Source organism: Panthera tigris, chromosome A2 (genome assembly GCF_018350195.1).
Source record: "Panthera tigris isolate Pti1 chromosome A2, P.tigris_Pti1_mat1.1, whole genome shotgun sequence".
Taxonomy (NCBI): Eukaryota; Metazoa; Chordata; class Mammalia; order Carnivora; family Felidae; genus Panthera; species Panthera tigris.
In genome coordinates this window covers 2,389,896-2,417,787 of record NC_056661.1, presented here as the reverse complement: position 1 = coordinate 2,417,787, position 27,892 = coordinate 2,389,896, and the positions used below count along the sequence as shown (strand labels likewise).

Genomic DNA, 27,892 nt, shown 5'->3' with positions numbered 1-27,892 from the left:
TGAGAAGGTGCACGAGGTGTAAGAAAGAAAGACGTACATCCCCTGATAACTGTGAAATAAAAACCATTTGTTAAAAATATGAAAACGAAATCAACCGGTCTGCGGGCGGAGCCGGGACAGCCGGCCGGGCACGGCGCCCCAAGGAGGGGCCCGCCTGGGGCTCCCCCTCTTCCCTCGGGCGGCCGCGGCGAGGTCACACGAGGTTGTACTCCTTCAGGTTGAGCTGCAGGATGGTGTCCTTGACGGCCGCGAACACGAAGCGGATGTTCTCCGTGTCGGTGGCGCATGTGAAATGGGAGTAGATGATCTTGTCGCTGTCGGGGTTCAGGTCCACGAACATCTTCAGGATGAACTCCCGGGCGGCCTGGGCGTCCCGCTGCGGCCCTGGGGGAGGCGGAGGCGGGTGAGGCCCCGCCCCCGCCGCGCACGCGCACGCGCACATACAGAGGCACCGCCTCCTCCCTGCTCCTATGAGGGCCCCGCGTGGAGGCCACAGGCCCCGAGCTGCAGTCTCCCGAGGCGGCAGCTCCACCAGCGCCCACCGGCCTCCACGCAGGTCACCGCCACCCCCCCCACCCCTCCCGGTCGGCTGTTACGTCGGACACCCCACCACCTCCAAACCGCACCCACCTTCCTTCCCACCGCGTCCCCGACACACCCCCGTCCCAACACGGACGGGCACGTGGCCACGCGCACGCACACACGGCCCCATGCGCCCCTGCACACGCGTGCACACTTGCACAGCCCCGTCCCAGCTGTCGGCCCACAGCCACGCGACAAGAGTCCACCAGCCGGACAAAGACAATAGGGAGAGAGTGGCCAGACCCCGACCGCCCCGGCCTGTGTCCTCTCCCTGTCCTGTGTCCTGGGAGGCAGCTGCGGGGATGCCGAAGGGCAAGGTGGGGGCCGTCTCTGCTCACTTTTGCCTTCTGCTGGACCCTGGCCACTCTCTGGGCCACCCCTTCGCCGCCAGTGCCTCGCCCCCCCCCCCCCCCCCCCCACTGCAGGGGTGGGAGGCGGGTGGGAGGCGGGGCGGACTGCCGGCTGGGTGGCCTGGGTGGCGGCCTGGGAGCACCGCGTCCGTCCGGGCGGGTCCCTCTGCCGCTGCGCACCAGCCGCGGCGCACCAGCCGCGGCGCACGCCCTCCCCAAGAGGACGCCCCCGCTGGGGACACAGAGGCTCGGGAAGGGGCACCGAGGCAGGGGGCCCGTGAAGCCACCAGAGCTCCAGGAAGCTCCCGGGCTCGCGCTAACTGAGCCACCAGCCTCTGCCAGGGCCCGCGTGAAACCCCGTCCTCACCCGCGTCCCCGCATGGCAGGCACTGGGGCCCCGAGAGCGAGAGCGCGCGGGACGGGCGCCCGCCCCCCGGCGGCAGAGGGGCGGAGGAGGCCGGCTCACCGTCGAACTCCGGGAAGTAGTCCACCAGGTGGGAGTGCAGGATCTTGTCCTCCAGCAGGTCCTTCTTGTTGAGGAACAGGATGACCGAGGAGTTCTGGAACCAGGGGTAGGTGATGATGGTCCGGAACAGGGCTTTGCTCTCCTCCATGCGGTTCTGCCGGAAGGAGGGCGTGAGCGTGGGCGGGGCCCCCGGCCGCAGGGAGGGGGGGAAGCGGAGGAAGGTGCCTCACCTCGTTGTCCGACTCCACCAGCACTTGGTCGTACTCACTCAGGGCCACGAGGAACATGATGGACGTCACGTTCTCAAAGCAGTGGATCCACTTCCTCCGCTCCGACCGCTGCCCCCCCACGTCCACCATCCTGCGGGGGACAGGAGCCCGGCGGGGCTCAGCACCCACGCCCGCAGACAGACATCTGCGAGGCCTGGGGGGGGGGGGGGGGGGCGCCGCACCCGTCGGGGCCGGCAGAGCCCCTGCGGGACACGCTGCCCTGGCCGGGGGCACCGCGTCCGGGCACCTGCCCCCGAAGGAGTCCCAGGTCTGGGGAGCCCGGGGGCAACCCCTGGAGACCCATGCCCTCGTCTGCGCAGGGTGCACAGATGTCTGTGACACACGGGGAAGGGTCTCCATCTCCACAAGAGGACGGAGATAAACGCTCGCCCAAGAGGAGCCTCGGCATCACAAGGGGGCGGCTCAGAGAGCCAACTGTCTCTGCCAGCAGGTCTCCTGCCCAGCAGGACCAACACGCGGAAAGTAACAGTACTAACAACACGCTCACCAGCAGAAGGAGCAGCAGGGGGAGGAAACGCCAGGGACACCCCATCACGCAGGCCTGCCTGCAGGGGTTGGCCGCTGGCTACCCGGGAGTTGCCTGGCCCCGGCCCCGCCCCCGAGAAGGCAGGGGTCCCCGCGAAGGCAGGGGTTCTGGCCGCGGCTGCAGGGAGGGGCTGACACTCAGGGCTGTCGCCCGCCTGGCCCACGGGAGCAGGGCTTCCTGGCAGAGCGCCCCCCCCCCCCCCCCCCCCACCGGGAGACTCCAGAGAGCACAGGTGGATGGTGGATGTGCCAGGGTGACGCTGAACGGACGGGACAGTGGTGACAGGAGGGTGGGGACTGGCCGAGGGCCCTGTGTGAGGGCCAGTCCGGGCAGTGCCGTCAGGGCTGACGGCGTCTGGGGCCACGGCCTTACTGGAAAGCGAGGCCTCCCCAGTGTGGAGCGAGGTCTCCACGCAAGGCCCCCGTTTGGGACCAGGCCCATCTCCTCACACGCCGGGGCCGTCAGGCCATTACTCGGTGCCGTCCCAACCCCGCTGAGGGGCCAGACCCAACCTCAGCGCCAGGGCCCGGAGGCTGTCTCCACGAGTGCACGGCTGGAGGGGAGGGACGCGGCTAACGAAGGGTGGGCTGGCTGGGGAACAGCAGTGGCAGAGGGTGGGGGCCCACGACAGAGCTCGGGCACCCCACAGAGAGGGGGCGACAGGGAGGGGCACCAGGGAAGTGGTGCCAAGAAGAGGGGACACACCCAGCTCAGGCTCGGGCAGGGGAGGGGGAGGACACAGCAGGCATAGGACACGCAGAGGTCAGCGTGAGGCCGCGAGGAGTCCCCGAAATGGGAGCTCGGGGGAGCCCTCGTCAAGCCGCAGCCTGTGCTCTGGAGACCTCGGGTCTGAACTCTGAGGTCACGACCCCGCCGAGGATCTAATTAAAACAGAAATCCGTCACCAGGAAAACGGGCTGTCGGACACACACAGGGCGGGTGCCCACAGCTTCTGAAGGTTCCGGGGACCCCAGAGGGCTTCCGACAGAGGCCCGGCAGGTAAGAGAGGGTGCGGACGGCAGGGAGGGGTGAAGGCCAAAGGGCCCCTCGGAACACAGCCAACAGAGCTGGCGCTTTGAGGCCCCAGAGCGGGGCGCCATGGCCGGGGACAGGGGATACGGCTGACCGCCTCTCTGGGACCCCCGCCCAGGAGGCACCGGCTCCTTCCCCAGGGTGAGCCTGCACACAAGGAGCAGAGGGCGCCGTGCCGGGGGCGCTGGGCTGAACGTCCTCCAAACCAGCGCACCCAGAACCGGGCACGGGACCCGCCGTGGGAGCAGAGCCACTGCAGAGGCCACTGGTTAGGAGGAGATCACACTAGACAGGGCGGCCCTACTCCGCTCACCGCTGTCTTTACAGGAAGAGGGACAGCTGGCCGCAGACACGTGGGGAGAGGCCGCGTGGCCACAGAGGCAGAGACGGGGTGGTGCGCCTACAAGCCAGGGGGTGCCAAGGATGGCCGGCGACCCCCGGCCGTGAGACGGGCCGGGACGGGAGCCGGGAGACGCACGGAACAGACCGTTCCGGCCTGGGAAGGAACTAGCCGTGCCCTCGCCTCAACCAGCTCTGCCTCCAGAGCCGGGACAGAAACAACGCGTGTGGTTTTAAACCGCCCATCTGTGCTCCTTTGTTACGGTGGCCCAGCAGACACGCACCTGCCCTCTGCCACTTAGCGACTCTCCACCAGCTGGGACCCCACGGAGAGGCCGGCCCAGGTCCTCAAGGACCTCAAGGCACCAGGTCTACTCTGGCCACACGACTCTGGCCCCAAGGGAGAACCGCCGCACCCCTTCTGCCAACGTGCCACGAGCCGCAGTGGGCCCGAGAGCCAGAGTCCAGGACCCTCCTGTCACCCAGCTCTGCGTGGGTCCCCAGGGCCGTCAGGAAGCCCGCACTGCCCTGAAGCGTATCCAGGTCTGGCGGGAACTCCAGATCACCCTCCCTCGTCTGCGGCCCCGTCACAGAGGGCCCCCCGGAAGACCCTCCCCTCCAGGCCGCCTCTGGCCAGCTCCGCCACCACCCGCACCACTGCTGGGACACGGCTCACGTGGAAACTCGGTGGCCGCTGTATGAGCCTTCTCTCCCATCGGGGTAGGACGCTCCCTGGGAGCAGAGGCCGGGACCCAGTGAATCGCACTGTCTCCACAGCAGGTGCTTGGGCCCCTCACAGAGCCCCAGGCGGCCCCAGGGCCACCACCCCCAGGGAACCAGGGCGCAGGTACCTGAAGATGATGTTCTCCAGGTCGAAAGGGTACTCGATGATGCCGGTGGTGGGCACTCGGACCCGCAGCACGTCCTGCTGGGTGGGCAGGTAGCCCGAGGTGGCAATGCGGTCCACGTCGGCCAGGTAGCTGTAACACGGCAGGGACGAGGCTGTTCGGGCCAGCGCGTGAGGGGTGGGGGGACGGCCGGGCCACCACGGTCCCCCCAGCAGCCCTCACTAGCAGGGGTGAAGCAGCCCCGCCCTGGGTCCCGTGGCCAGGGGAGCCGCACGGCTCGAGCCGGCTCTGAGGGACCCTCTCCCAGGGGACTTTCCAAAACGAACCTTCTCGTTCTAGCACAGTAGCAGAGGCTCACAGAAAAGTGGCCACAGCAGACGCTCGGGCACAGCCAGGCTGCCTACAGTGACCACGTCTCGCCAGCGTGGCCCGCGTGTCACGAGCAGCAGGCGCCCGACAACCCCGTCGCGGCCCTGGCTGGGACCCGCGGGGCGGGCGCCCTACTCACTACTTGGCGGAGTCCGAGAGCTGATACTCGCGTCTCCGGTCGTAGCACTCCTGGATGCCAGGGTCGTCCCACAGGGTCTTGATGGCGTGGACATACCGGTGCTCGAACGTCGTCACCTTCTCCACATCGACCTCACGGATCAGGAGCGCGTTGGCCTGCGAGCGTGGGTACGGAGAGCCGTGGGCTCGCCGGGGGCCCGGCCACACGGGGCGCCCGACCGGGGCGGGCCGTCACCCGGTTAGGCGGGAGCACGCGTCAGGCGGGGGCAAGGGTGGGCGGCAGTGGCTGTGCCCGGGGAACAAGGCAGTGCCTGCGGGGGGTGCCCGGCTGGGTCAGGGCCCTGCTCCGCGGGGCAGCAGGCGGGACCGGAGGAGACCGCACACACGCACAAGCAGATCCCGTAAAAGGGACCGAGGGCAAACGGGACGACGGAACGAACACCACCGCCCGCACAGGAACCGAGTCGGGGAGCCGCTGTCTGGCCTGCACCCCCCACCCCCACCCCCGGCCTGGCACACAGCAGGCTGGGGGTGGGGCTTGGGCCGAGGAACCTGCCAGCGAAGGGGGAGGGGCTGGAGCTGAGCTAATCACCGCGGCCAGTGGCTTCTTCACTCACAGCTACGACAGGAACCTGCACAGCGCCCCCGAACCCGCAGGGCAAGGGGAGCCGCTCCTGGGGAACCAGTCCCCGAGGGATGCCCCAGACGCGCGCGTGCACACACACACACACACACGTATACACACGTGTGCGCACACACAACAGCGAGGCAGGTGGCTCAGGAGACTCTCCATTCCTCCTCCAGCCCACCCCACGTGCCTGTCCTCAGGGTGGTCAGGCCCACACAACCGGCCACCAGCTGAGGGACCAGGGAGGACACACCCGGACAGAACTCAAAATGGGGAACGAGGGAGCCCTAGCCAGGGCGCCGAAGGCCAGCAGGCTCCTCCTGGACTCGAGGGCTGCCCCCACTTGTCCCCCCTCCAAATGATGCTCTCCGGTCCCCCGGCCGTGGCCTCCGGCCCTCACCTGCCTCTCGGTCAGGGGCCTGGAGAAGCAGGCACCGCCCCCGAAAACCCACTGACTGTGCACACGTGGAGATTGGGGACCGGTGATCTGCTTCTGTAAAAGCCCAGACAGGAGTGTTGTCACCTTTGTGGCCAGCTGTGTCTGCCACTGCGGCGAAAGCCACCGGGGACTCTAGGTAAATGAGTACGCGTGGTGAGTACCAATAAAACTGTTCACAAACAGGCCACAGCCGGTGGCCCCTGTTCTGGACGCTGATGGACACCTACGGTCCAAACACGGGACCCGCGGGACGCACGGTCGGGACGCAGGAGGGGGCCTCAGCTGTGCAGGTCACACTGACCCAGACCCAGAGGACAAGAGATTCCAGCAGGCCCCGTACGCGCGGCTCACAGCCAGGACGGCAGGGACCCCCCAACAAGCCCACCATCAGGCCCTGCTGGGGGTCCCTGATCGTCTGTGAACCAGGCGTAAAGGGAGGAAGGTGCCAATCGGAGACACATCAGCAATCTAGCTGATTGACCTTCTTAAGCCTCGAAGCGAATGGATTAATTTAAACCACCTCACGTTAGCCCAGGGCAGACTTCTGGGGTTGAACGAAACACTCCAAAAGCAGATGTGCAAAAGCAAAGCCGAGGGAGGCCAGCAGCGCGAGCCCACTGGTGCGGGGCCGGCGGGGACGCTGCGGCGAGAGGAGGCTCGTAGCTCCGCCCAGGGGCAGACCCCGAGCTGCCCTGGGACCGCCCCCCGTCTCCACTCCGGAGAACCGGCCCCCGAGAGCGGAGAACAGGTGTGCCAACGAAAACCTGCACGTGAACGTCTCAACAGCAGGATCCACAAGGGCCAAAACGTGGAAACGACCCAAGGGTCCATCAGGCGGTGAGTGGATTCACACAGTGTGTCCTCCACGCACGGGCACGTCCGCAGATGAACGTGTCCACCGCGCACGCGCACGTCCCTCGGCCGCGAGCAGGAGCGAGGCGCCCACCCCCGCCGCCCCACGGACGGGCCCCCGAACACGCGACGCTCAGGGAGGGAACCGGCCACGAGAGGCCACGCGGGGTGTGAGTCCGCGTGTGTGGAACGTCCGGGACGGGCTCATCCACGGACGGGAAGGGGGCTCGTGGGGGCCTGGGGGAGGAAGGGGCAGGGGAGGTCACGGCTAAGGGGGACAGGGCTTCTTTCTGGGGGGAGGGAATGTTCCCCCATGGATGTGGGCACTGCACACTTAAGTGGAGGCCTGCACGGTGACTGAATTCTGTCCCAACTGCTGTTAGTGAAAAAAAAAAGGAACGTGGGTGGGCGGCACCTGGGTGGCTCCTCAGTTAAGCGTCTGACCGGCTCAGGTCATGATCTCCAGGTTCATGAGTTCAAGCCCCGCCTCGGGCTCGTTGCTGATGGCTCGGAGCCTGGAGCCTGCTTCGGGTTCTGTGTCTCCCTCCCTCTCTGCCCCTCCCCCGATCACGCTCGCTCGCTCGCTCTCTCTCTCTCTCTCTCTCTCTCAAAATAAATAAACATTAAAAAAAAAAAGAAAGAAAGAAAAGAAGAAGGAAGGAGGGGCGCCTGGGTGGCTGTCGGTTAGGCGTCCAACTCTTGATTTCGGCTCAGGTCACGATCTCACGGTTTGTGGGACAGAACCCCATGTCGGGCTCTGTGCTGACAGCGTGGAGCCTGCTTGAGATTCTCTCCCTCCCTCTCTGCCCGTCCCCCCGCTCACAGGTGCACTCCCTCACTCGCTCTCCCTTTTAAAATAAATAAACTTGGGGCGCCTGGGTGGCTCAGTCGGTTAAGCGTCTGACTTCAGCTCAGGTCACGATCTCGGGGTCCGTGAGTTCGAGCCCCACGTCAGGCTCTGGGCTGACAGCTCAGAGCCTGGAGCCTGTTTCGGATTCTGTGTCTCCCTCTCTCTCTGACCCTCCCCCATTCATGCTCTGTCTCTCTCTGTCTCAAAAATAAATAAACGTTAAAAAAAATTTTTTTTTAAATAAAATAAAATAAATAAACTTTAAAAACAAGGAAGGGAAATGCCCCCTCCCTTGGGATCACCCAGAGCATCACACAGGGTGCTGAGGGGCCCGTCCCCCGGCCGGCTTCCCTGCCGTAGGACGGGAGCGCTAAGGCCCGGCCAGGACGGGCCCGCACAGGCGCTGCGAGCAGGCAGGCCCTGGCCGGGACCGGGGACGGGGGGGGGGGGGGGACGGGGTCCGGGCCCCACGCCGCGTCCAGCCCGCCCGCTCCCGCCCGAGAGCCTCACCTTGTTCTGCTCGTACTTGTACAGGATCTTCAGGGTCTCCATGGCGCGGATCATGGCCTGCATGGCGGTGAAGATGTTCTGATACACGAGCTTGGTGAAGCCCCGCTTGTCCTCCTCCGAGTAGCCCGCCCCGTGGATGATGCGCATCTGCTTGATGAACGTGCTCTTCCCGCTCTCGCCCGTGCCTGCAGAGCAGGGCGCGTGAGGACAGGCCGCAGCCGAGGCCGGGGGCCCACCCGGCAGAGGAGGGCCCCCGGGGGAGTCAGAGCCCAAGGGCCCAAGGGCCCAAGAGCTCGGCGCTCGGGGCGGGCGTGGGATACGCGCGGCCGGCACGCAGCCGGTCTGGGAGGCGCGTCCCCCGTCTTACCTCCCTCGTGTCCCCAAGCATACGACCCTGCCACACGATGGGAAACTGAGGCTGGGGGGCTGGCGCCTGCGGTGCGTCCGGCCCAGCCACCTGGCAGGGGTGACTGGCCTCCGTGAGCGCTTGCTGGGTACGCTGGGTCTGGTGCCCCAGGGAGGCACGGGGCCACGTCTCCGCCACATGCCGCCGCCCCTGGACTCTCAGGTGACAGGCTCCTCCTCCTCCAGGGGCCCCACGGCCGGCCGGCCCCCCAGACCTTCCCACGCCCACCGTGGACACCAAGCGTCACGTGGCGACATCTCCGCGGGCCCCCGACCAGGGGCCCCACCGAAGCCGGCCTTCCTTTGGGTCAAGAGTCGGGTATCCGCACAGAAGCCTGGACGCTCTAAGGACCGAATACGTCCCCACAAAGGTCCCCGAAAGCTCCTTCCCCCTTAGCCCTGAACTCACAAACCCACCCAGCGTCACGCCGCCTGCTGAGCGCTCCACGCTCGCCCCGAGCGACCACGGCACCAGGAGACCAAGCCCCGTGTCCCACGCCCACCCAGAAGCCACGCCAAACCCGGCGTCCGCTCCCTTCTCCGGCCCGCTGAGCTGGCACGCACAACATCAGCCGCGGGGTCTCCCTTCTCCCCCGTAAGCACGAGCGGCCGCGGGGCTCACCGGGCTGCTCCGGGGCAGCATGCTGGCCCCCGCCTCAGCCTCCAGGATCAAAAGGATCGGAGAGCCAGCTGGAAAGGGGCTACGTGGCCACTGCACCCTCATCCCGGCCCCGCAGAGCCCCGGACCGGCACGTTCTTTTTTTTTTTTTTTTTTTTTTTTTGGGACAGAGAGAGACAGAGCATGAATGGGGGAGGGGCAGAGAGAGAGGGAGACACAGAATCGGAAACAGGCTCCAGGATCCGAGCCATCAGCCCAGAGCCTGACGCGGGGCTCGAACTCACGGACCGCAAGATCGTGACCTGGCTGAAGTCGGACGCTTAACCGACTGCGCCACCCAGGCGCCCCGTGGACCGGCACGTTCTGATCTCGCCGCAGCACAACGCAGCCCGGGCTCCCCTCCTGCGTCGGCCTCGCACCCCCAGGTGGAGGGGGCACCCCACACTCAGGGCCCGCCACTGCAGAGGCCGTTAATGCCCACGGGCCTCCACGACGCCCCCTTCCCGAGGGGGAGACCGAGGCCCCGGCAGCGAGCGCGGGCCGGACTCCGTGACTCACTTGCAGCCGACAGAGGACAGATGACGGCGCGTCCCTCCCGAGACTAGGTCCGCACTGGCCGAGGGGAAGGGGGGGCGCCACACCGAGCACGCTCGAGCGGCGCTGGGCAGAGAGGCCACGGGGGGGACCGCAGCCGGACGCGGCCGACACGTGCTCTGCAACCCCATGAGGGACCCCGAACGAGGGCCACCCAGACCCCGGACCCCCAGAGACTGAGTCCCGGAGTGACGTGATCACACAGCAGAGACGACCTGTAACTTCTGAGAGCACGACGCCTGAAACCGCGGCCTGACGACCCTCCACGGGCACCCACTCGCAGACCGAGGCCCCAGACCCGCCCCACCCGCTGCTCAGGCTTATTTTCACCGCTCTGGGTCGGTCCACGCACCTCCCGTGCCGTGGCCCGTGAGGCGATCCGTGCTCCACAGAGCCCCGTGCCCTGGGGGTGGACAGCCCTCCCTGCACGCAGAGCCGTGGCCGCTGCCCGAGTCGGGGGCTCTCTCTGCAGGTGTCTGCGGCCGGCACCCTCCGCGGCCCAGGAGCTTCCGCAGGAGACCGGTCCAGCGGGCCCCGGGTGTCCACACTGTCCTGCGGCCGGGAGGCCCTGAGCCAGTATCTGAGTGACTGACCGCACTCGGGGAGACCCGAGCCCCTAACCAGACACCACGAAGCGGGGCCTTGGCTGCCTCTCTGGTTCTTTCACCAACTGCCTCGGATCCGCCGCGGAGTCAGTGAAACGACCTCGGGTCCCCTTGGGTCCGTCATCAGGTAACGTGGTTACCCACCCGCCCTCCTCCATCCATCCCCCTTCAAACAACTCGCCTCTGCTGTGAAAGGGACGGGAGGCCACCTGCTCGCCCTGACCGGCCCCCCGCCCCTCGGCGAGGGTCCCACACTGCTCCCCCTCACCACACACCGCGGGGAGGGGCGTGCGTGCTAGGAACGCAGTTTCTCCCGTGCCTTCCTCCTGGCCAGCGCCTGTCCCCCGGGCGCTGCTGACCCCAGGCCGACTCACTCTCTGGGGGGCGACCCGGGCACTGTGGGGGTCGCCGTGGGGGTCGGGCAGCTTCCCCGGCCCCACCCCCTCGATGGCAGGAGCCCCCCAGTGTGACAACCACAGATCCCCAGACATGGCCCAGTGACCTCCAGGGGGCAGGACCGCCCTGAGAAGCCCTACTTTTGACAAAAACTCTGCTACAGGAAAACTGCCCCGCTGGTCTGTTCTGGTCTGTTCAGGAGGCTCGCTCCCAGGAAACAGCTCACCAGGTACCCGCGTTACAGCCACAGCCCCCGATGCAGCCCCGCAGGTCAGCCCGACGTGCAGACACGGCACGTCGCACGCCGAGGGCAGCACACGCGGGAACCTCGGGACGGGAGAGGCCAAGGCCACGGCTCCCACAAGAGGCGGGCGGGAGACCACGGGCGGGGCCTGTAGACCGCACCGTGTGTAGCCGAGGACCGACCTCACACCGGCTCCTTAAAAATGAAGGCAAGGGGCGCCTGGGGGCCCCGTCGGTTAAGCTTCCAAGCCTTCATTTCGGTTCAGGTCATAATCCCACAGTTCGTGAGCTCAGGCCCCGAGCTGGGCTCCACGACGGTGACGGTGGGGGGCCTGCTGGGGATTCTCTCTCTCCCCCTCTCCCTCTCTGCCCCTCCCCCACCCATGCGGGCGCTTGCACACACACGTGCTCTCTCGCTCTCAAGATATATAAATAAGCTTATTTAAAACATTAAAAAATTGGGGGACGCCTGGGTGGCTCAATTGGTTAAGCGTCTGACTCTTGATTTCGGCTCAGGTCATGATCTCATGGCCGGGAGTTCAAGCCCCACATCAGGCTCTGCATTGACAACACGGAATCCGCTTACGATTCTCTAACGCTCTCTCTGCCCCTACACTGCTTGGGCGCTCTCTCAAAATAAGTAAACTTGAAAAAAAAATAAATTAAAAACAAAATTTGTAAAAAAAAAAAAAAAAAAAATCAAAAAATTTTGTAATTAAAATTACAGAACAAAAATAAAAATGAAGGCAAAAGAGGGAAGCAGCCCCCCGTGGAGGCTCCGGGGGCCGTGCACACACGTCCACACACACGTGTGCACGCCCGCACATGTACTCGAGGGCACACGAGTGCGCACACCCGCACCCACCCACCCGCACCCACGCCCACGGCTGTGTCAATCAGCACAACATACTGCTGTGAGCCCCGGAGGGGACAGGAGGCGAGGCAGGTGTGCCCGCGAAGGGGCCCTCGATGCCGAGCCAGAGCAGCCTCGCATCCGGCACGAAGCCGGGCTGAGGGAGGACGGGGGGTGACAGGGACACGCTCCGCAAAACCGAGATATAAGCAGGATGTCAAGGAGGCCGGAAACATACAATCAGCTCCCGGAGAGGTCGGGGGCACCGGACAAGCTGCGTGGCCCTGCTGTCTAGTCTGCAAACGCCCCCCACACGGCAGCGTGGCCACAGCAAAGACCGAGGCTGTGGTCAAACTCCAGAAGAAGCGAAGTGCGCAAAGACAACGTGAGACGATGTGCCAACTAACCTAATGTGAGATAACGCGCTAACTGACCTGATCGCAGCAATCATTTTGTGGTACGTGAGCGCATCGAATCATCAAGTTACATACCTTAAACCTGCTCAGCATCGACATCGCTCATGTGTCAATAAAGCCGAGGGGAAGAAGGACGCAAAAGGGATCGGCATGGCCGACAGTCCCCATCTGCCTGGGAAACGGGATAATCAGTGACCCTGCCCACGGCAGCCACGGAGAAAGGAGGGTATGGAGAGAAAGGCAGGTGTGGGCAGGTGAGGACCTCAGAGAAAAATGCCACGTATCGCGTGTGGCGTATACTCTGGGCCTACGTCAACGGAGCAGGAAGGTCCCCAGGAAGGCCCAGTGCCGCAGCACAGCAGGCGGGAGCCAGCAGGGCCCTCTGCCCTGGCACGGGCCAGGCCCACTGCCCAGGAGGCGCTGGGCCACCGCAGCGTCCGGGAGGGAGGGGAGGGAGGGCTGGACGCAGGGGACCCGGCTCCGTGCAAGACTGAGCTGGCCAAAGCAACCCAGGTTCGTTTTCCAGATGCCCTGTTTCTGGGGCCAACTGAGCCACTGCCATATCTGTCGTCACGTAGCGCCTGGAAGCTGGGACTGGGGCCTGTGACAGAATCCCTGGCCCCAGGAACTGCCACACACCTGACCCGATGTGCACCTGCCCACAAGCGTCTCGGAGGCCAGGCCTGCCTGGACCTCACGGCTGAGCCCATCTGGAACCAGCCGCTCACCCAGCCCCGCGCCGTGGTCGACGCCCCGGGTTCCACTCAGCCCTGCCCCCCTCACCTCCCACGGGGCTCTCTCCTGCCCGACCCACCGCCCCGCTCAGTCTCCAGCCTCCGGTGCAACCTGGCTGGCCCACGCTCACACTCCCCCTGAAAGACATCTGGTTGCACGTGCCCTCCTGGCTCAAAACCTTCTGGCTGCCCACCAGGGAGGGAAGGCCCCACCTCGTGCCCAAGCGTGTGACACACCCAAGACCGGGCCCCACTCCCCGAAGCAGACTCGCCTACCGCGCCCCTCCTCGCCCCCAACCACGCAGGCACAGCTGCCCTGGACCCAGGAGCTCCAAAGTCGCTCGCTCCGGCAAAGACCGGTGTCTTCACTCCAGCACCCATGTGTGACTTCCTGGAACTTTCCTACAGCCACCGAGAAGCGGCATCGGCCCGGAGGCCCCCCACGGCCCCCCACGGCCCCCACGTCGAGGCAGGTGGTTACAGCGGCCCAGCCGTGCTGCGGAGCGCACTCAGAGCCTAGTGGGAACCCCCGCGGACGCAGGGTGAGATGGGTGGCGGGGGTCCCTGCGGTGGGGTGCCCTGGGGCGGGTGATGAAATCACACCACCTCCCTGGAAGGAACCGTGCTGGCGCAGGTCCTGGCTGGGGGCAGACCCCAAGTCCACGACCATGGGCCCCTGGCCTGCCTGCTGCTCATCATTTCAAGGAGACGTCTGTGGGCACTTGTGCCACCAGGGGACATAAGCCACCCCCAGCGCGACTGGAGCCTCCTTCGCAGAAACGCAATCTCAGGTCTTCCTAGAAGTGCCCTCGGCCCCCTGACGCTCCACCCCTTCTCGCTGCAGACGATACCACCCCAGTTATTCATGTGGCGGGGGGGGGGGGGGATGGTGGGGGGAGGAGGGGGGGGTCTGCCCAAAGCCGCCTGCCCCCAGCCCCCAGCCCCCGCCCCCCAGGCCAGCTCACGGAAGATGCTGCACAAGCTTTTTGTGAATGAACAGAACGAACTTGGCCCCCATCCAACGTGCTGGCTCCGCCAAGCATCCCCCGCGGGTCCTCCCCATCCCGGTGCCGGGCGGGGGGACTCGACTGGTGGTTAACTCAGGGACAGGAAGCCCCTGGGGGGCAGCCCAGCCTGGCGCCTGCCCCACAGGATCAGATGGGACGCAGCAGGACCGGGAGCCCGTGGACACCCCCCGGGTGTGCTCTGACGCATCCCTGGCAGGAGGGCCGCATCTGACCCACGCCCAGCTGAGACAAGCTGAAAGAAGAGGGAAGAGAGTGGAAGCCAGAGTCGGAGGAGATGCCGCTGTCCGCCCTCACTAGGGACCGAGCTCTGGGGGATGGGCAGGGGGCGGGGGGCAGGGAGGAAGGAAGTGTGAGCCCTAGCCCCAGACGGGCGGGAAAGGGACCCAATGCCGTCGGGGCCAAGGCCTAACAGGCAGGAAGGATGGGACCGCTGAACCCTGGACCCCAGGGGCAGGCCGCTACGGTTCCGGCTTGTGGGCAGTGAAGCCGGGAGCTCCTGGGACTGCGGGGAGACCACGCGAGAGCACCCCTGCGACCTGGGACTCCCGGATACCCCTGGGACCTCAAGCTGTGCCAGCAAGTCTGATATCAGAGACGGGACGCTGACCTTACCCAGGAGGACAGAGACACTGTAAAGTCCTTGAGCAGCTGAGGATGGCAGGTCAAGCCCGCTCATTCCTTCAGTGACACCACTGTCCCCACATCCCCTCTGGGGAGGCTCTGATACACTCTGGAGGGTCACACAGTCAGGGACCGTCGGACCTCCAGACTGGGGCCATCTGGCCTCGGCGTTGGGGCGGAGCGCTCGTCGCTCGGGTGTGGGGCCCAGAGAGCGAGAAGACACCAGTGTGCACCTCGATGACGAGGGAGAGGAGGGAGGACACCCCGGGGCTGGGGCCGCGGGGCGCAGACGCCGGGCCGTGACGTCGGTTGTTCCTCCCAGCCCGACGGTGGGACAGCTGTCCCTGCTGATTTTGGTGGGCGTCCTTCACCCCACACGTGTCACTGCGCCCCCACTTTTGCCCCCATGTGCCAAGTCCTACTGTAGCCCTTCCTGGGGCACCGAGGTAGTCAGGACCCTGTGAGCCCCCAGTCCTGCCCAGCCCCCCATCCAGCCCAGCTGGGGAAGAGGGACGGGGCCCGCACAGCTCACCGACACCTCCACGGAGGCTCGGAGGACAGGCCAGCTGGGCAGAGGTGGCGAGAGCCTCCCGTTTACGCTCCTGCCCCAAGGGACTCTGTGAGTGTTCTAACCTGACACCTCCTGTCCCTCTCAACACGATGCCCCGGGGCCAACACGAGGCCAGTTCCCAGGGGACCGGCCGGAGCTGCCCCTTCAGAGGAGTCTGCGAGTGCCCGGGGCACAGAGCGCCATCCAGCTGCCAGGGCTCAGGAAAGGTAAGGAGGAAAGGCAGTGAGACTGTGAGTCCCCGTGCTGCAGGACAGGGGGGCCCTGCTCAGTGGCAGAGGGAACTGCCAGCCAGGTGGACGGTGTGGTCGAACAGAAATGACAGAGACAGCGGCCCCCGTCTGTCCCTCCCCGTCACCCTCACTTCCGATTTCCAGAAGACAACGCTGAGACCGGGAGTCAGACAGAAAAGAAACCCCACCCCACACCTGCCGGCCGGGTGCTGAGGGGTGGGGACAGGTGCCTCCCAGGGACGTCGCAGCTGCTTTCATAGGGGACGTGGTGCAAAGTGCCCAGGAGGACGGGCAGCGACAGGATCAAAGGGCTCCCTCTGCCTGCCGAGCACCTGCTGTGTGCCAGGGGCCTCAGTGGCACCGTCACACTTAATCCCGGGACAGTCATTCCCATCAGACGGAGGAGGAAACCGAGGGCGGGAGCCGTGGTCCCGCCCCAGAGCCAGCGCCCCCCCACTGCTCCGAGCCGGCTGCACAGGGCGCCCTCAAAGCAAGCCCCCCACACCCACCAGCAGGAGCCCCCGAGGAGGGTAACCGTGAGCTGTCCGCTGGGGTCCCCACCTGTTCACATCAGAGCAGAGGGCCACAGGTGAGACGGCATCGGGCCCACCCGAGCAGGGAGGCTCGGGTCCCCCAGGGCTGTGGTGGCAGCACCAAGTCACTCCCGTCCCACTTCCCTGGGGGATGTGAGTTCCCTTAGCAAATGGAAGTCACCGGCCACCATTCCTGAGACTGCAGGCCCTGCACCGGGGGCCGGGGTGGCGGAGCCCCGAAGGTGGGGAGCAGCAGCGGGAGCAAGGACGATACCGCACGGCGACTGAGTGGCCGTGAGATGGAACCCAGACACGGGCCGGACGCCCCACAGGGGACAGATACGGTGGCTGCCCCAGAAGACAGGCACCGGGACCGTGGGCGCAGGAGCTACGAACACCTGTGAGCGGCTGCACACCTGAGGGGCTGGGATGGCGGTTCTGTGAGCAGCCTGAGCCCACGGACCCCAGAGGCTGGCTGTCCTCGGCTCCCGGGCCGGCCTGCCCGCCGGGACAGCCGTACCCGCAGATGGGGCCCCTCCTCCCGAGGGCAGTGGGTCCGGCTCAGTCCACCCACTCAGTCCACCCGGCGTGGCCCGGAGCCCCAGACCAGACCCGCCCGCCCCGGCTGAACTTTGTACCGGGCACCATCTGGGACCGAGGGGGACAAACACACCTCCCCTCCCCCTCCCCGGGGTTCTGTAAGCGCCAAACGCCGGGCACCACGAGCGGCGATGCCCGTGGCCCGCTCCTGGGGCTGCACCGGGGAGGGCTGCACCACAAAAACATGAAAGTGAAACCTCTTGTGGTTAAATATCTGAGAAGAACACTTCCTCGTGTCCCACCGCAGCCCGGCCGGGCACGGCGCACGCGGGGAAGGAGCAGAGCCTGGAAAGGCCTCGATCTTCCGTCAGTGCATCTGCGCGACGGGAGCTCCGCGCCCGGGGCACACCTGGCAGCCCCGCGGGAAGGAGAGAGGGCCGCGTCCAGGCGCTGGCGTCCTCCCGCACGTGCAGGGAAACTGAGGGAGGGGGAGCTCTGAGGGCAGCGCTGGGCTCCCGCAGCACTAACACGGACTGTGCCCCAAGAAAGCACACCCTCTGGGCAGGAGAGACGAAATCTGAATTCAAGGGGCGTCAGGCACATCCTGGGGTGGGTCGCGGGCCCGCCGCAGCCCAGGGGCTCCCCGAGGTGCCTCCCGCTCTCCGGGGTCGCAGGGCGTGCAGCATGACCGCCCCGCCAGGAGCCGGTGGCCACGCTCCACACGGCGCCTCGAAGCCCCGGGAGGCGCGCCCTTCCCACCAGGGCCACCACACCCCATGCCAGATTCCGGGCCTTTCCACTGCCCTTTGGGGGCCGGCGCAGCCGACAGGAAGCCTGTGGAACTGACCGCCCTGCTTTATTTAGAAGTCCCAGAGCCGCGGAGGCTCAGCCGGGCCGTTCGCTGCCACCTCCAGTGACCGGGGTTCCCGTGAAGATCTCGATTTTCAAATACGCCCGCCCTAAGGAACAGACGAGGGGCACCCCCAAGTGACAGAAACACAACAGCAAAGGACCTGGCCAGAAGAGGTCACGGGAGGCAGAAGCCAGCCAGGCCTGCCCGGGACCCCTGTCCCTAGAGCTCCTAACGGGGTTTCAGCCCGCAGGCCACGGGGTCCTCCCGCGCACAATTCTGAGTTCTCAGGACCCAGATCCCGGGAGCTGGCCCCGCACAGCCGCGCCCTCTACTCCCGCTCCGGAGCGGACAAAACGGTAACCAGAGCACGGCCTGACCAGCAGCACCCAGAGAGCTGAATGCGCGTGTCGCACACGTTCACACACACATGGCCTACCAAACACGCACGTGTGTATGCGGCTTTCTGGTGGACAAATGGTGTACTCGCTTCGAAAGCCCTCCCCAAACACCTGACGAGCCTACACCCCAGCTCCACAGCCCGCACTGGGCCCCGTGTGCTGGCACGGAGAATGGCCTGGGGCGCGGGGGGGGGGGGGGTCCCAACGGGGGCGACCCTGCCTCCAGGGCACCCCAGGCATTTGCTGCTGTGCTCTATGCCTCAGACCTTCACTTCGGACCTGCAAGCCCACCCCTTCGCTTTCCTATCTGCCCCCCATGCCTAGCACGTCACGGCCTCGGGGACAGGTGCATGACCCCCCACAGTGCAGGCTGGCAGGGGGCGGCTGGGTGCCTCTCTAGGGTCACGGGGCGGCAGAGGTGTGGGGCTGTAAACAGGCACCACCCCCGCCCACAGGCAGGCACCAGCACTTTCAGCAGGTGGCCCCGCTGGATCCCCCAATCCAGGGACACTGGACACGCACACCAAGGCTGCAGAAGCGTGAGCTGCTGACCTGCCCCCTCGAACCCCACTCGGCCCAAAGCCTGCGTGCTCAGGACGGGTGGCAGGAAAACCTGGAGGCTCACACAGCCCCCAGGCAAAGGCCAACTGGTGGTACCGTTACGAGGCCGATAACTTCCGAAGCCCCCCTCCCATGATAAAGTCTGTGTCACACTGCAAAAGCCAGCCAGAGCCATGCTGTCCCCCTAAAGACCCCTCGGCCCCACTGCAAGTCTCCCCCAAACTTGAAGATTACTCTCTGCCTATCTTTTCTGCAAGGATGGCCTATTTGGCAGTCTTCGAGTAAACCGGGACGTATGTTTGGAAAAACAACAAAAGGAGAGGTACTTCATCAAATGGGGGGCCCACGTGGGTTACCACAAGCAGGAAACGCAATGCATCCCCCTCAAGACCTGCCACCTCCCAAAGGGCCACCCACCACTCATTCACCTGCAGGCTCGGCTCCTCTAAACCCTCCGCCCCTCTCTGGGCGCACCCGCCTGGGCCAGCCGCCCGCTCCCACTCTGGGCCCGTCCAGGCTACCCCTGAGGGCGAGTGAGCATTTCCAGCCCTCCCCATGGTGCAGGGCGCGGGGCTCGGGAGAGCAGGGCAGGGCCAGGGTTTCTGTTTTGTAAACGACCTTCCTGCCTTTGGCGGTGGTGCCCTGCGACAGCCCTCGCTAGGGTGACAGCACTTTGCCAACAGCCGGGCCCACTCGTCCCTACAACAGGTGTGCCTTGGGGCGATGGAGACTGGGACCCTGGCGACTGGGACAGGAATCTTCTGCAGGAGGAGGCCGACCTGGGAGAGCCCGCTCTCACCAAGACAGAAGGAAGGGGTTTGCGGAAGGGTGGTGAGCTGGCCGCTTCTAAGAATCTGGGATAGTTCCTGCAGTGCCCGCACCCTGGCCTCGGCCCGAAACAGAAACCCCGAGGGAACGGAAGGCTGTCTTCTCCCGGAAGGGATGTAAAACCGTTCAAAGAGGTTCTCCCCGCAGCGGGATTGGGGTGCTAGACGGGGGACAGACCCCCCGCACACAGGAACAGGGCTCCACCTGCTGGGAAGAACCGAGACAAGATCCCGGGAGGTGAGGGGCACAGCTAGCGGATGACAGCCCAGAGGTCCGCTGCTGAGCAGACGCTGGGGCAGCGGCCGGGTAGACTCGGTAAAGCAGGGACAGACGGCCAGCCCTGTGCCGGCAAGGGGCTCCTGCGGTGAGAAGTGGCACAGGGCTGACCCTCGAGGGTTCTGGGTCCCTTCCCAGGCAGTAGAGGCAGGGGCTGACCCCACAAGGCCCTGGACATCTGATGTGGACGGCAGAAGTAGGGGAGGATTCCCGAGGCCCGACGCGGACAGCACAGGCACGGCTGACCCCACAGGGGCTGGGACTTGCCGTGCACAGCACCGGGCAGGGACGGCCCTGGAGGAGGCTGGGGCCTGATCTGGACAGCACGGGCAAGGCTGACCACGCAGCGGCTGGGACTTGCCGTGGACAGCACCGGCAAGGCCGGCCCCGGAGGAGGCTGGGCCGTGCTGCGGACAGTACGGGCAGGGACGGGGGCCCGCCGCGGACGGCACGGGCCGCGGGCAGCACGGCGGGGGCGGCCCCACCCGGCCGGCGCGGACGCCCGCTGGCCAGCGGGACCCCGGCAGGCCCGGCCCCACTCACCGAGCAGCAGCAGCTTGAGCTCGCGCCGGGCGTCGCGCTTGTCCCGCCGCAGCTGCTTCTCGATCTCGGCGTTGATCCGCTTGGACTCCTTCACCTCATCGCTCAGGCAACACGCCATCATGGACTCCAGAGTCATCGTCCCGGCCCCGGCCGCCCGCCGGCCGCCCCCGCCGCCGCCGCCGCCGCCGCCGCCGCCGCAGCCCCCCGGCCCGGCCCTGGCCCTGGCCCGGAGCCGCCCCGGCCGCGCCCGCCTGGCCCTAGGCGTTCGGCCCCCGGGGCCGGCCGGTCCGCCTCGGCCGCCTACGAGCGCCGGTCCCCGCTCGGCCGCGCACTCCCGCCCAGCTGCCCCGCGCCCGCGCCCGCGCCGCCGCCGCCGCCGCCGCCAACCGCAGCCGCCGCGACCGAGCGACAAGCGGTGCACAACCTAACCCGCGCCTGGACAACGCCGACGGGCGGGCAGTGCGGCCAATGGGAGGGGGCGGTGGCCCGCGCGCCCGCCGCGGGGGCGGGACTAGCGGCTGCGCTGGGCGGGGCGACGCGCGGGCGGGGCGGGGCGCGGCGCGGCGGGCGCGCCCGCGGGTTAGGTTGCGCCGACGTGGGAAGGGGGACGCGCAGCCGGGAGCCGGGCGGGGCCGCCCGGGATTGTGGGAATGTGGCGGACTCGGCCGGCCGGCTCGTCTGTGCTCGGCTCCGCGCGGCCCCGCTCGGGCGGTCTGCTGGGCCCCGGAGCGAGCGGCGTGGACCCCGTAGCTGCCGTCGCGGCACCCGGGGACCTCGGCCCGCCGCGAGACGCTGGGGTCCCAGCGCTCACGGTCTCCCGGGAGGCGCCTTGGCATTGCCTGGCCGGAAACGAACCTTCCTCTCATCCGCTAAGCTTTAAAGGAACGCCTCCTGTATATGGGGCCCGAGCCCAGCACTAAAGCAGCGCCTGCTATATGCCCAGCAGGAAACAAGCATTGATGGAACGCTGACTATAAACCAGGCACGAACCAGGCATTACTCCAGCGCCTACTGTATACCAGTCACTTACAAAGCATTAACGCAGTGCCTGCTATTTGCGGGGTATTATGTTCCATATGCATATGAAGCAAGCGTTAATGGAGAGCCTGCTGTAAACCAGGCAGGGACCAGGCATTCACGTAGCACCTGCTATATACCCGATGTGGCCTATGCATTGGAGCAGCATCTGCTTTCCAATTAGGCATGGGCCGAGCACTAATATAATACCTGCTATGTACCAGAAGGGCAAAAGCGTTCCGGAGTGCCTACTGTAAACCAGGCACGGACCAGTGCAGCGCCTGCAGTGTTCAGGCAGGAGACAAGCATTAATGAGATGCCTGTCGTATACCCAGCACGCTTTAAGCCCTTTGAACCAGCCCTGCTGCCCCGTTGATTTTATTGGAACGTAGCCAGGCCCTTTCACGTAAGTATGGACCTGGGCCACTTTCACCCTGAACCCATGGAGTTGTATCGTTCTGACAGCCCTAAAATGCTTACCGTCTGGCCTCTCACCAAAAGAGACCTAGAACAAGGTTCAAACACAGAGAGGGTGCTCCATCAACGTGCTTTGAGTGACAGAAAGAGAATAAAAGGGCCTGGAGTGTTCCTAGTGCAGGCAGACAAGGAAACGGAGGCTCCACGAGGCACGGTTCCCTGCAATGGCATCTCTCCCAGCCCTGACCCAGCAGGACGCCCACCTCCTCTCCCCACCCGGCCATGCCCAGATCCACAGCAAGCCGCACCTTGACTTGCTGTTCTAGCCTATCTTGAGATATGAGGTGAGGGGAGGGTCAAAGGCTCCATTTATTAGTTGACTGGGTGTGTGGGAAGATTGGCTCCTTGAAACTCTCCTCTCTGGGACTTCCATCCACACCTGAGTGGGACACACAGCCAGGGCAAGGGGCCTGGGGCTCCCCCCACGAATAGACAAAAGTTGCGGGTGTTGTTTGCCATCCACAGTGACCACCAGACCGTGAGCTCCAGGAAGGCAATGACCGCATGTGTCTTGGTCCCCGTGGGGTCGCGTCTTGGGCTTCCTTCCTGCGCCAGCGACACTCCTGTGCGCCAGGTGCTGGCCGGACGGTGACGAGTGAAATCACTTACTCATGGTGTGAGCTCCACGTGTGCAGGGAACTTTGTCCATCTCGTTCCCTGTGGTGCCCCCAGCACGAAAACAGCGCCGGCATACAGTGGGTGCTCGATAAATGTTTATGAAAACAGCAAAGGAGCCCAGCTCCCTTGCCTGCTCCTTCTCTGTCTCTGGAGAAAAAAGCAGTCGCTAAAATCTCTTCCCTCCTGTGTTCCTGTTTCTCGCTGCTGTCGGCCTCCTCCGTATGCAGGGCTTAAGCCTCAGGATGGAATCTTCCTTTGGCGGCTCACTCTTGGGTGGACTGTAGGTGGGCGACTTAACTTCTCTGGGCATGTTTCCCCATCCGTCAAGTGGGCATAATACTCGTTCTTTTTCGGAGAGCTGTTGTAAATAGCCAGGGAGATGATTCTCGAGAAGCACACAGTAGAAGCTTAACGTTTGCTTAAATGTTTAAATACTCACGGACGGTGGCAGGTTACCCCTACAATGGCCCCCGGAGAGCCCTGCTTCCTGGTATTCACGGCCTTATGTAATTCGCCCGCCAGCTAGGATGTGGCTCGAATTTAGCGATCGTGATTTACTTCTGATACACAGACTACGGAAGATGCGGGTTCCAGGATTTGGTGACACGGTGTTTCTGGCTTCCATCTTGGGCTCCCTCTTGAGCTGGGGAAGCTGGGTGGGGTGGGGTGGAGGCTCCCGCCAGCGCCCAGTGAGGCCCCAGTTGCAGGGGGCGGGGGGGGGACCCTCAGATGAAGCCACCCTGGCTGACAGTGTGACTGCCATTTCATGACAGATCCGAGCCACAGCCATCCATCTAGGTACTCTCTGACCCTCAGCCTCTGTGTGAGGCGATGAATGTTTCTTGTTCTCAAGCATCAGGCTTCGGGCTGATTTGTTACACAGAAGTCGGTAACTAACGCGCGCGCACCCGAGAGAAATGAAAACAGAAAACCTCGCTGGCCAAGACCTGCCCTCGGGGCGCCTGGGCGGCTCAGTCCCTTGAGCATTCAGCTTTGGCTCAGGTCATGGCCACGTGGCTCGTGAGTTCGAGCCCCCCATCGGGCTGTCTGCTCTCACACACAGTCCCCTTCGGATCCTCTGTCCCCCCTCTTTCTCTGCCCCTCCCCCGCTCGTGCTCGCTCTCTCAAAAATGAAAAATAAAATAAAATAATTTCAGAGCGGCTTTGCTCATAGCATCCCTAAAGTGGGGGTGACCCAAAGGTCCACCGGCAGGTGAGTGGACAAAGTGTGGTCCACCCATACATTGAAATATTACTCGGCCATAAAAAGGGGAAAAACACACAACAGCCTGAGTGAACCTTCGCTGCCTTCTGCTGCACGCAAGAAGCCAGACACAAAAGAGGATGTGTTGTTCGGTTCCACTTATGTATAATTCTGGGAAATGCCCAGTTCAGAGATCTGGAGTGACTACAAGGAGGTTTCTGGTTGTCTGGGGGGGTGGGGGTGGGGTCAGGCCGGGGCACGGGGGGACTTTCTGGGGTGATGGGCGTGGTTTTTCACCATTTTGATTATGCTGGTGGTTTCACGGAGGTAGACACGTGACAAAAGTCCTCTAATTGTCTACTTTAAACCTGACATTCGGGGCTCCCGGGTGGCTGAGTCGGGTGAGCGTCCGACTCTTGGTTTTGGCTCAGGTCATGTTCTCAGGGCTGTGGGCTCAAGCCCCAGGTCAGGCAGGGTCCACGCTGAGCACAGAGCCTGCTTCAGATTCGCTCTCTCTCTCTTTCTCTTCCCCTCCTCCCACTCTCTATATAAACTTTAAAAAACAAGTTACTTAAAAAAAAAAAAAAAGAATTCCTGTGATGCAATAAGACAGACCCCCTCAGGGGGCACCTGGGTGGCTCAGCCAGTTAAGCGTTGGACTTTGGCTCAGATCATGATCTCACAGTTCACGGGTTCCGGCCCCGAGTTGGGCTCTGTGCTGACAGCTTAGAGCCAGGAGCCTGCTTCAGATTCTGTGTCTTCCTCTCTCTTTGCCCCTCCCCTGCCCATTCTCTGTCTCTCTCTCTCTCTCTCCGTCTCTCTCCTCTCAAATAATACACATTAAAAAAAATTAAAATAAAATAAGCGTGAGATTCATCACATGTCAGGTAAACCTTACTTAGGTGCTTAATAAATGCATAAAATGTTTAAAGGGGCACTGAGGCAGGGACAGGCGGGGTTGGGACTGCAGCTGAGGGCAGGGAGAGGCCCACTCTGGGGGAGAGGAGTCCCTGTGCCCTTGTTCCCGGGTGCCGCCCCTCCTACCACAGCTCTGCTGGGGGTGGGGGAGGGGGGCCTGGGAGGAGGAAGTAGGGGGAGGTGCGGGGAGCAGATCCACAGGGGGCGTCTCCTCCTTCTCATCCATTCTCCCAGTGCCTGCTACGGGCAGGGAGCTGGGCGTATACCAGGAAGGGCCCCGGTGGGTAAATAGGGAAACTGAGGTCCACAGAGAGACCGTGAACCGGCCCCAAGGCCCAGGCAGTTGCTAAACGCTGACTTGGGTTTCCCCACCCAGAGAGACAAAGTCCGCGGCTGCCACACCTTGATGGCTGGGAGGCCCTGCCTTCCTGGCTCCTGGTGGCCTCCTGGCCTCCGCTGTCCTTGGAAGTTGGCCTCCCGTGCCTTGAGGAGTTCAATTTTATGAGGGGTCCGGAGGCTGGGGGAGAGGCCGTTTCCTGGCACAGAGCAAAGGTGAGGGGGCCCAGGCTGGGGCAGGCAGGTCGGAGGGGCACCCAGGGTCAGAGCGCCAGCCCTGAAATTGGGTGACAGATGTCTCGGCATTCAAGTCCCTGACCTTCTCCAGACCTCGGTGCTGATTTTCTAGAAAAGAGATCACTAGGGGTGCCTGGGTGGCGCAGTCAGTTGAGCGTCCCACTCTTGATGTTAGCTCAGGTCGTGATCTCACAGCTCATGAGTTCGAGCCCCCCATCGGGCTCCACGTTGAACAGCACGGAGCCTGCTTGGGATTCTCTCCCTCGCTCTCTCTCTCTGCCCCTCCCCCGCTTGCACTTTAAAAGAAAAACAAGAAAGAAAGAAGGAAATCACCAGCATCACGTGGACACTTAGCGCCCCAGGAGGCTGAGGGAGGCTTGAGTCTTTGTCCTGCCGTGTGTCCCCAGCGCTGTCCCCAACCCACAATCGCAGAGGCTCTTGGCGTGCGCATTTTTTCGCTTTCTGAAAGTCGGCGCAATCCAAGGCGACCGAGGGGCTCTGGGTCCGTGAGGGTTACGGTTTTGTTCCCAGCGCCTGACACCCGGCCTGGTGGGTACCGGGCACTCAGGCATATGCCTTTTGCACGCCTCCGTACGTATGAGCTTTTGCTCTCTACCCAAAAACACATACGGAGGGCCCACGAGCACTTAGGAAAAAGCAAATTAGCCAGAATGGCTAAGACGAAAAAGTCTGACCATACTAAGTGCTGACAAGAACAGGGGCAACGGGAGCTCTCGTCCACAGCGGGCGGGAACACAAAGTGGGGGCGCCCCTGGGGGAAAACAGTGCGCTGGGGTCTAAAAAGTTTAAACCTGGGGCGCCTGAGTGGCTCAGTCGGTTGAGCATCTGGCTTCGGCTCAGGTCATGATCTCACAGTTCGTGAGTTCGAGCCCCGCGTTGGGCTCTGTGCTGACAGCTCGGAGCCTGGAGCCTGCTTCGGATTCTGTGTCTCCCTCTCTCTCTGCCCCTCCCCAGCTTGTGCTCTGTCTCTCTGTCTCTCAAAAATGAATAAATGCTAAAAAAAAAAATTAAAAAGAACAATAATAATAATAAAAGAAAAAGTTTAAACCTTTACCTACCACGGGATCACCTACCAATAAGCACATGAAAAGAGGCTCCGAAAAAGTCTGGTTTGTGTGATTGAAAAGAAAAAAAAAAAGATCCCCAACATCATTAGTTACCAGGGAAATGCAAAGCTCAGCTACGGAGAGATGCCACGCCACGAGGAGAAAGGACAGACAATAGGACAGACAGTAGGACAAGCTGGCCAGGGTGTGGAGGAACCGCGAGCCTCGACCACCTGCTGGCGGGGATGGGACGTGGAAAACGATTCGGTGGCTCTTCACAGAGGTACCCCATACGGTTCCACCAGCAGCTCCGCTCCTAGGTACCTACCCGCCAGCACTGAAAACAGCCGTCCAACAAAAATGTGCCCGTGAACGTCCACGGCACCGTGATTCACAACAGCCAAAAAGTGGGAGCAGCCCAGACGTCCGTCAAAGGATGGGTGTGTAGGTTGCACACCATAGTAAACATACCAAAACCCACGGAATCATACTATTTAAAATGGTGAATTTTCGGGTATGTAAACCGCAGCTTTAGATAGATAGATAGATCAATGATTAAAAGCCTCCTACATAGGCTTGAACGCAGAAAGCACTCAATAAATAGTCAGGATCATCATTACAATGGGCTGAATGAACATAATAGAGCCAGTTTCTTATCCCACAAACATTTATTGAGCACCTACTGTGATCTAGGCACAGTTCTGGGTGCTGGGGACGCAGCAATGAAGAAAAACAGATAAAAGTCCCTGCCGTCAGGGAGCTCACATTGTAAGTGGAGGCACACAGACAATAAACAGATATAAGTAATTAAAATAAACTGGCCCTGGGCGCCTGGGGGACTCAGTCGATTAGGCATCCGGCTCTTGATTTCCACGCAGGTCAATGGTCTCTCGCTGCTTTGTCGGATGGAGCCCGGCGCTACTTGGGATTCTCTCTCCCCTCGCTCGCGCTCCCTCCCTCTCTTTCAAGAAGAAATAAACTTAAAAAAAATAACAATAAAATAAAATACAGCAGACCCTTGAACAACACCCCTCTGAACTGCACGGGTCCACTTTCACCCGACTTTGTTTGATAAATACAGCGCTATAAATGCATTTTCTATCCTCCTTATGATTTTCCTAATAACATTGTCTTTAGCTCACTTGTTTGTAAGAAAACAGTAAATATTACAGGTAACATACAAAATATGTGTCGGTCGGTTTATGTTATCGGTAAGGCTTTGGATCAACGGTAGGCTATTGATAGTTAAGTCTTGGGGGAGGCAGAAGTTATGCATACGTTTTTGACCGTGCGGGGTGTCGCCACCCTTAACCCCCCAGTCGTTCAAGAGGCAACTGTATATTGACATTAGTAGTACACGCTAAAGAGAAAAACATAAGCAGAGTACGGGGCTTAGGAAGGGAGTGGATACATGGATGCAAGGATTAGGGCAGCATTCTCTGAGGAAGTGAGCAAGGCACAAGTCTATCTACAAGAAGAGCATTCCAGGTAGCAGAGAGAGCCAGTGCAAAGGTCCTGGGGCAGGACAGGGCCCGCAAAGTTGGAAGAACAGCCAGGGAACCCGTGTGGCTGGAGCAGAGTGAACGAGGGAGAGAGGGAGGAGGGGAAGGCAGGGAGGGGACAGGAGTAGGTCCTACAGGGCCTTGGGGGCCTCAGAGAGGACTTGGGCTTTTACCCCAGGGAGGTGGGAGCCCTGGAGGGCTGTGAGCCCAGGCGGAGAAGGAACGGACTCAGGTGCTCACGGGCGCCCTCTGGTGGCTTCTCTGGGGAGGACAGACACCGTGGGGGAGGGGGGCCGGGGGAGGGGGTTGGGGAACTGTGCGGGTCCAGGCTGGTGATGATGGGGCGGCACCAGCTGGAGGCTTGGGAATGGCGAGAAGCGGCCTGGTCGGTAGCGGCCCAGATTCTGCCCCTTCGGTTTCTAGGTTCACATCCCAGCTCCGAGACCTTGA

At 63.5% G+C, this 27,892-nt stretch overlaps 1 protein-coding gene across 1 annotated transcript; it reads right to left on the bottom strand.

Annotated features, from left to right (window-relative positions):
• Positions 1-46: 46 nt before the first annotated feature.
• Positions 47-20,241, bottom strand: GNA11 (G protein subunit alpha 11). The gene is made up of 7 exons (XM_042977718.1): positions 20,067-20,241; positions 8,220-8,404; positions 4,942-5,096; positions 4,437-4,565; positions 1,629-1,758; positions 1,399-1,552; positions 47-384 (listed from the first exon to the last, which is right to left on the bottom strand). The coding sequence occupies exons 1-7, from the start codon at positions 20,200-20,202 to the stop codon at positions 194-196; spliced, it is 1,080 nt and encodes a 359-aa protein (XP_042833652.1). The 5' UTR covers positions 20,203-20,241; the 3' UTR covers positions 47-193.
• Between the last annotated feature and the right edge of the window lie 7,651 nt (positions 20,242-27,892).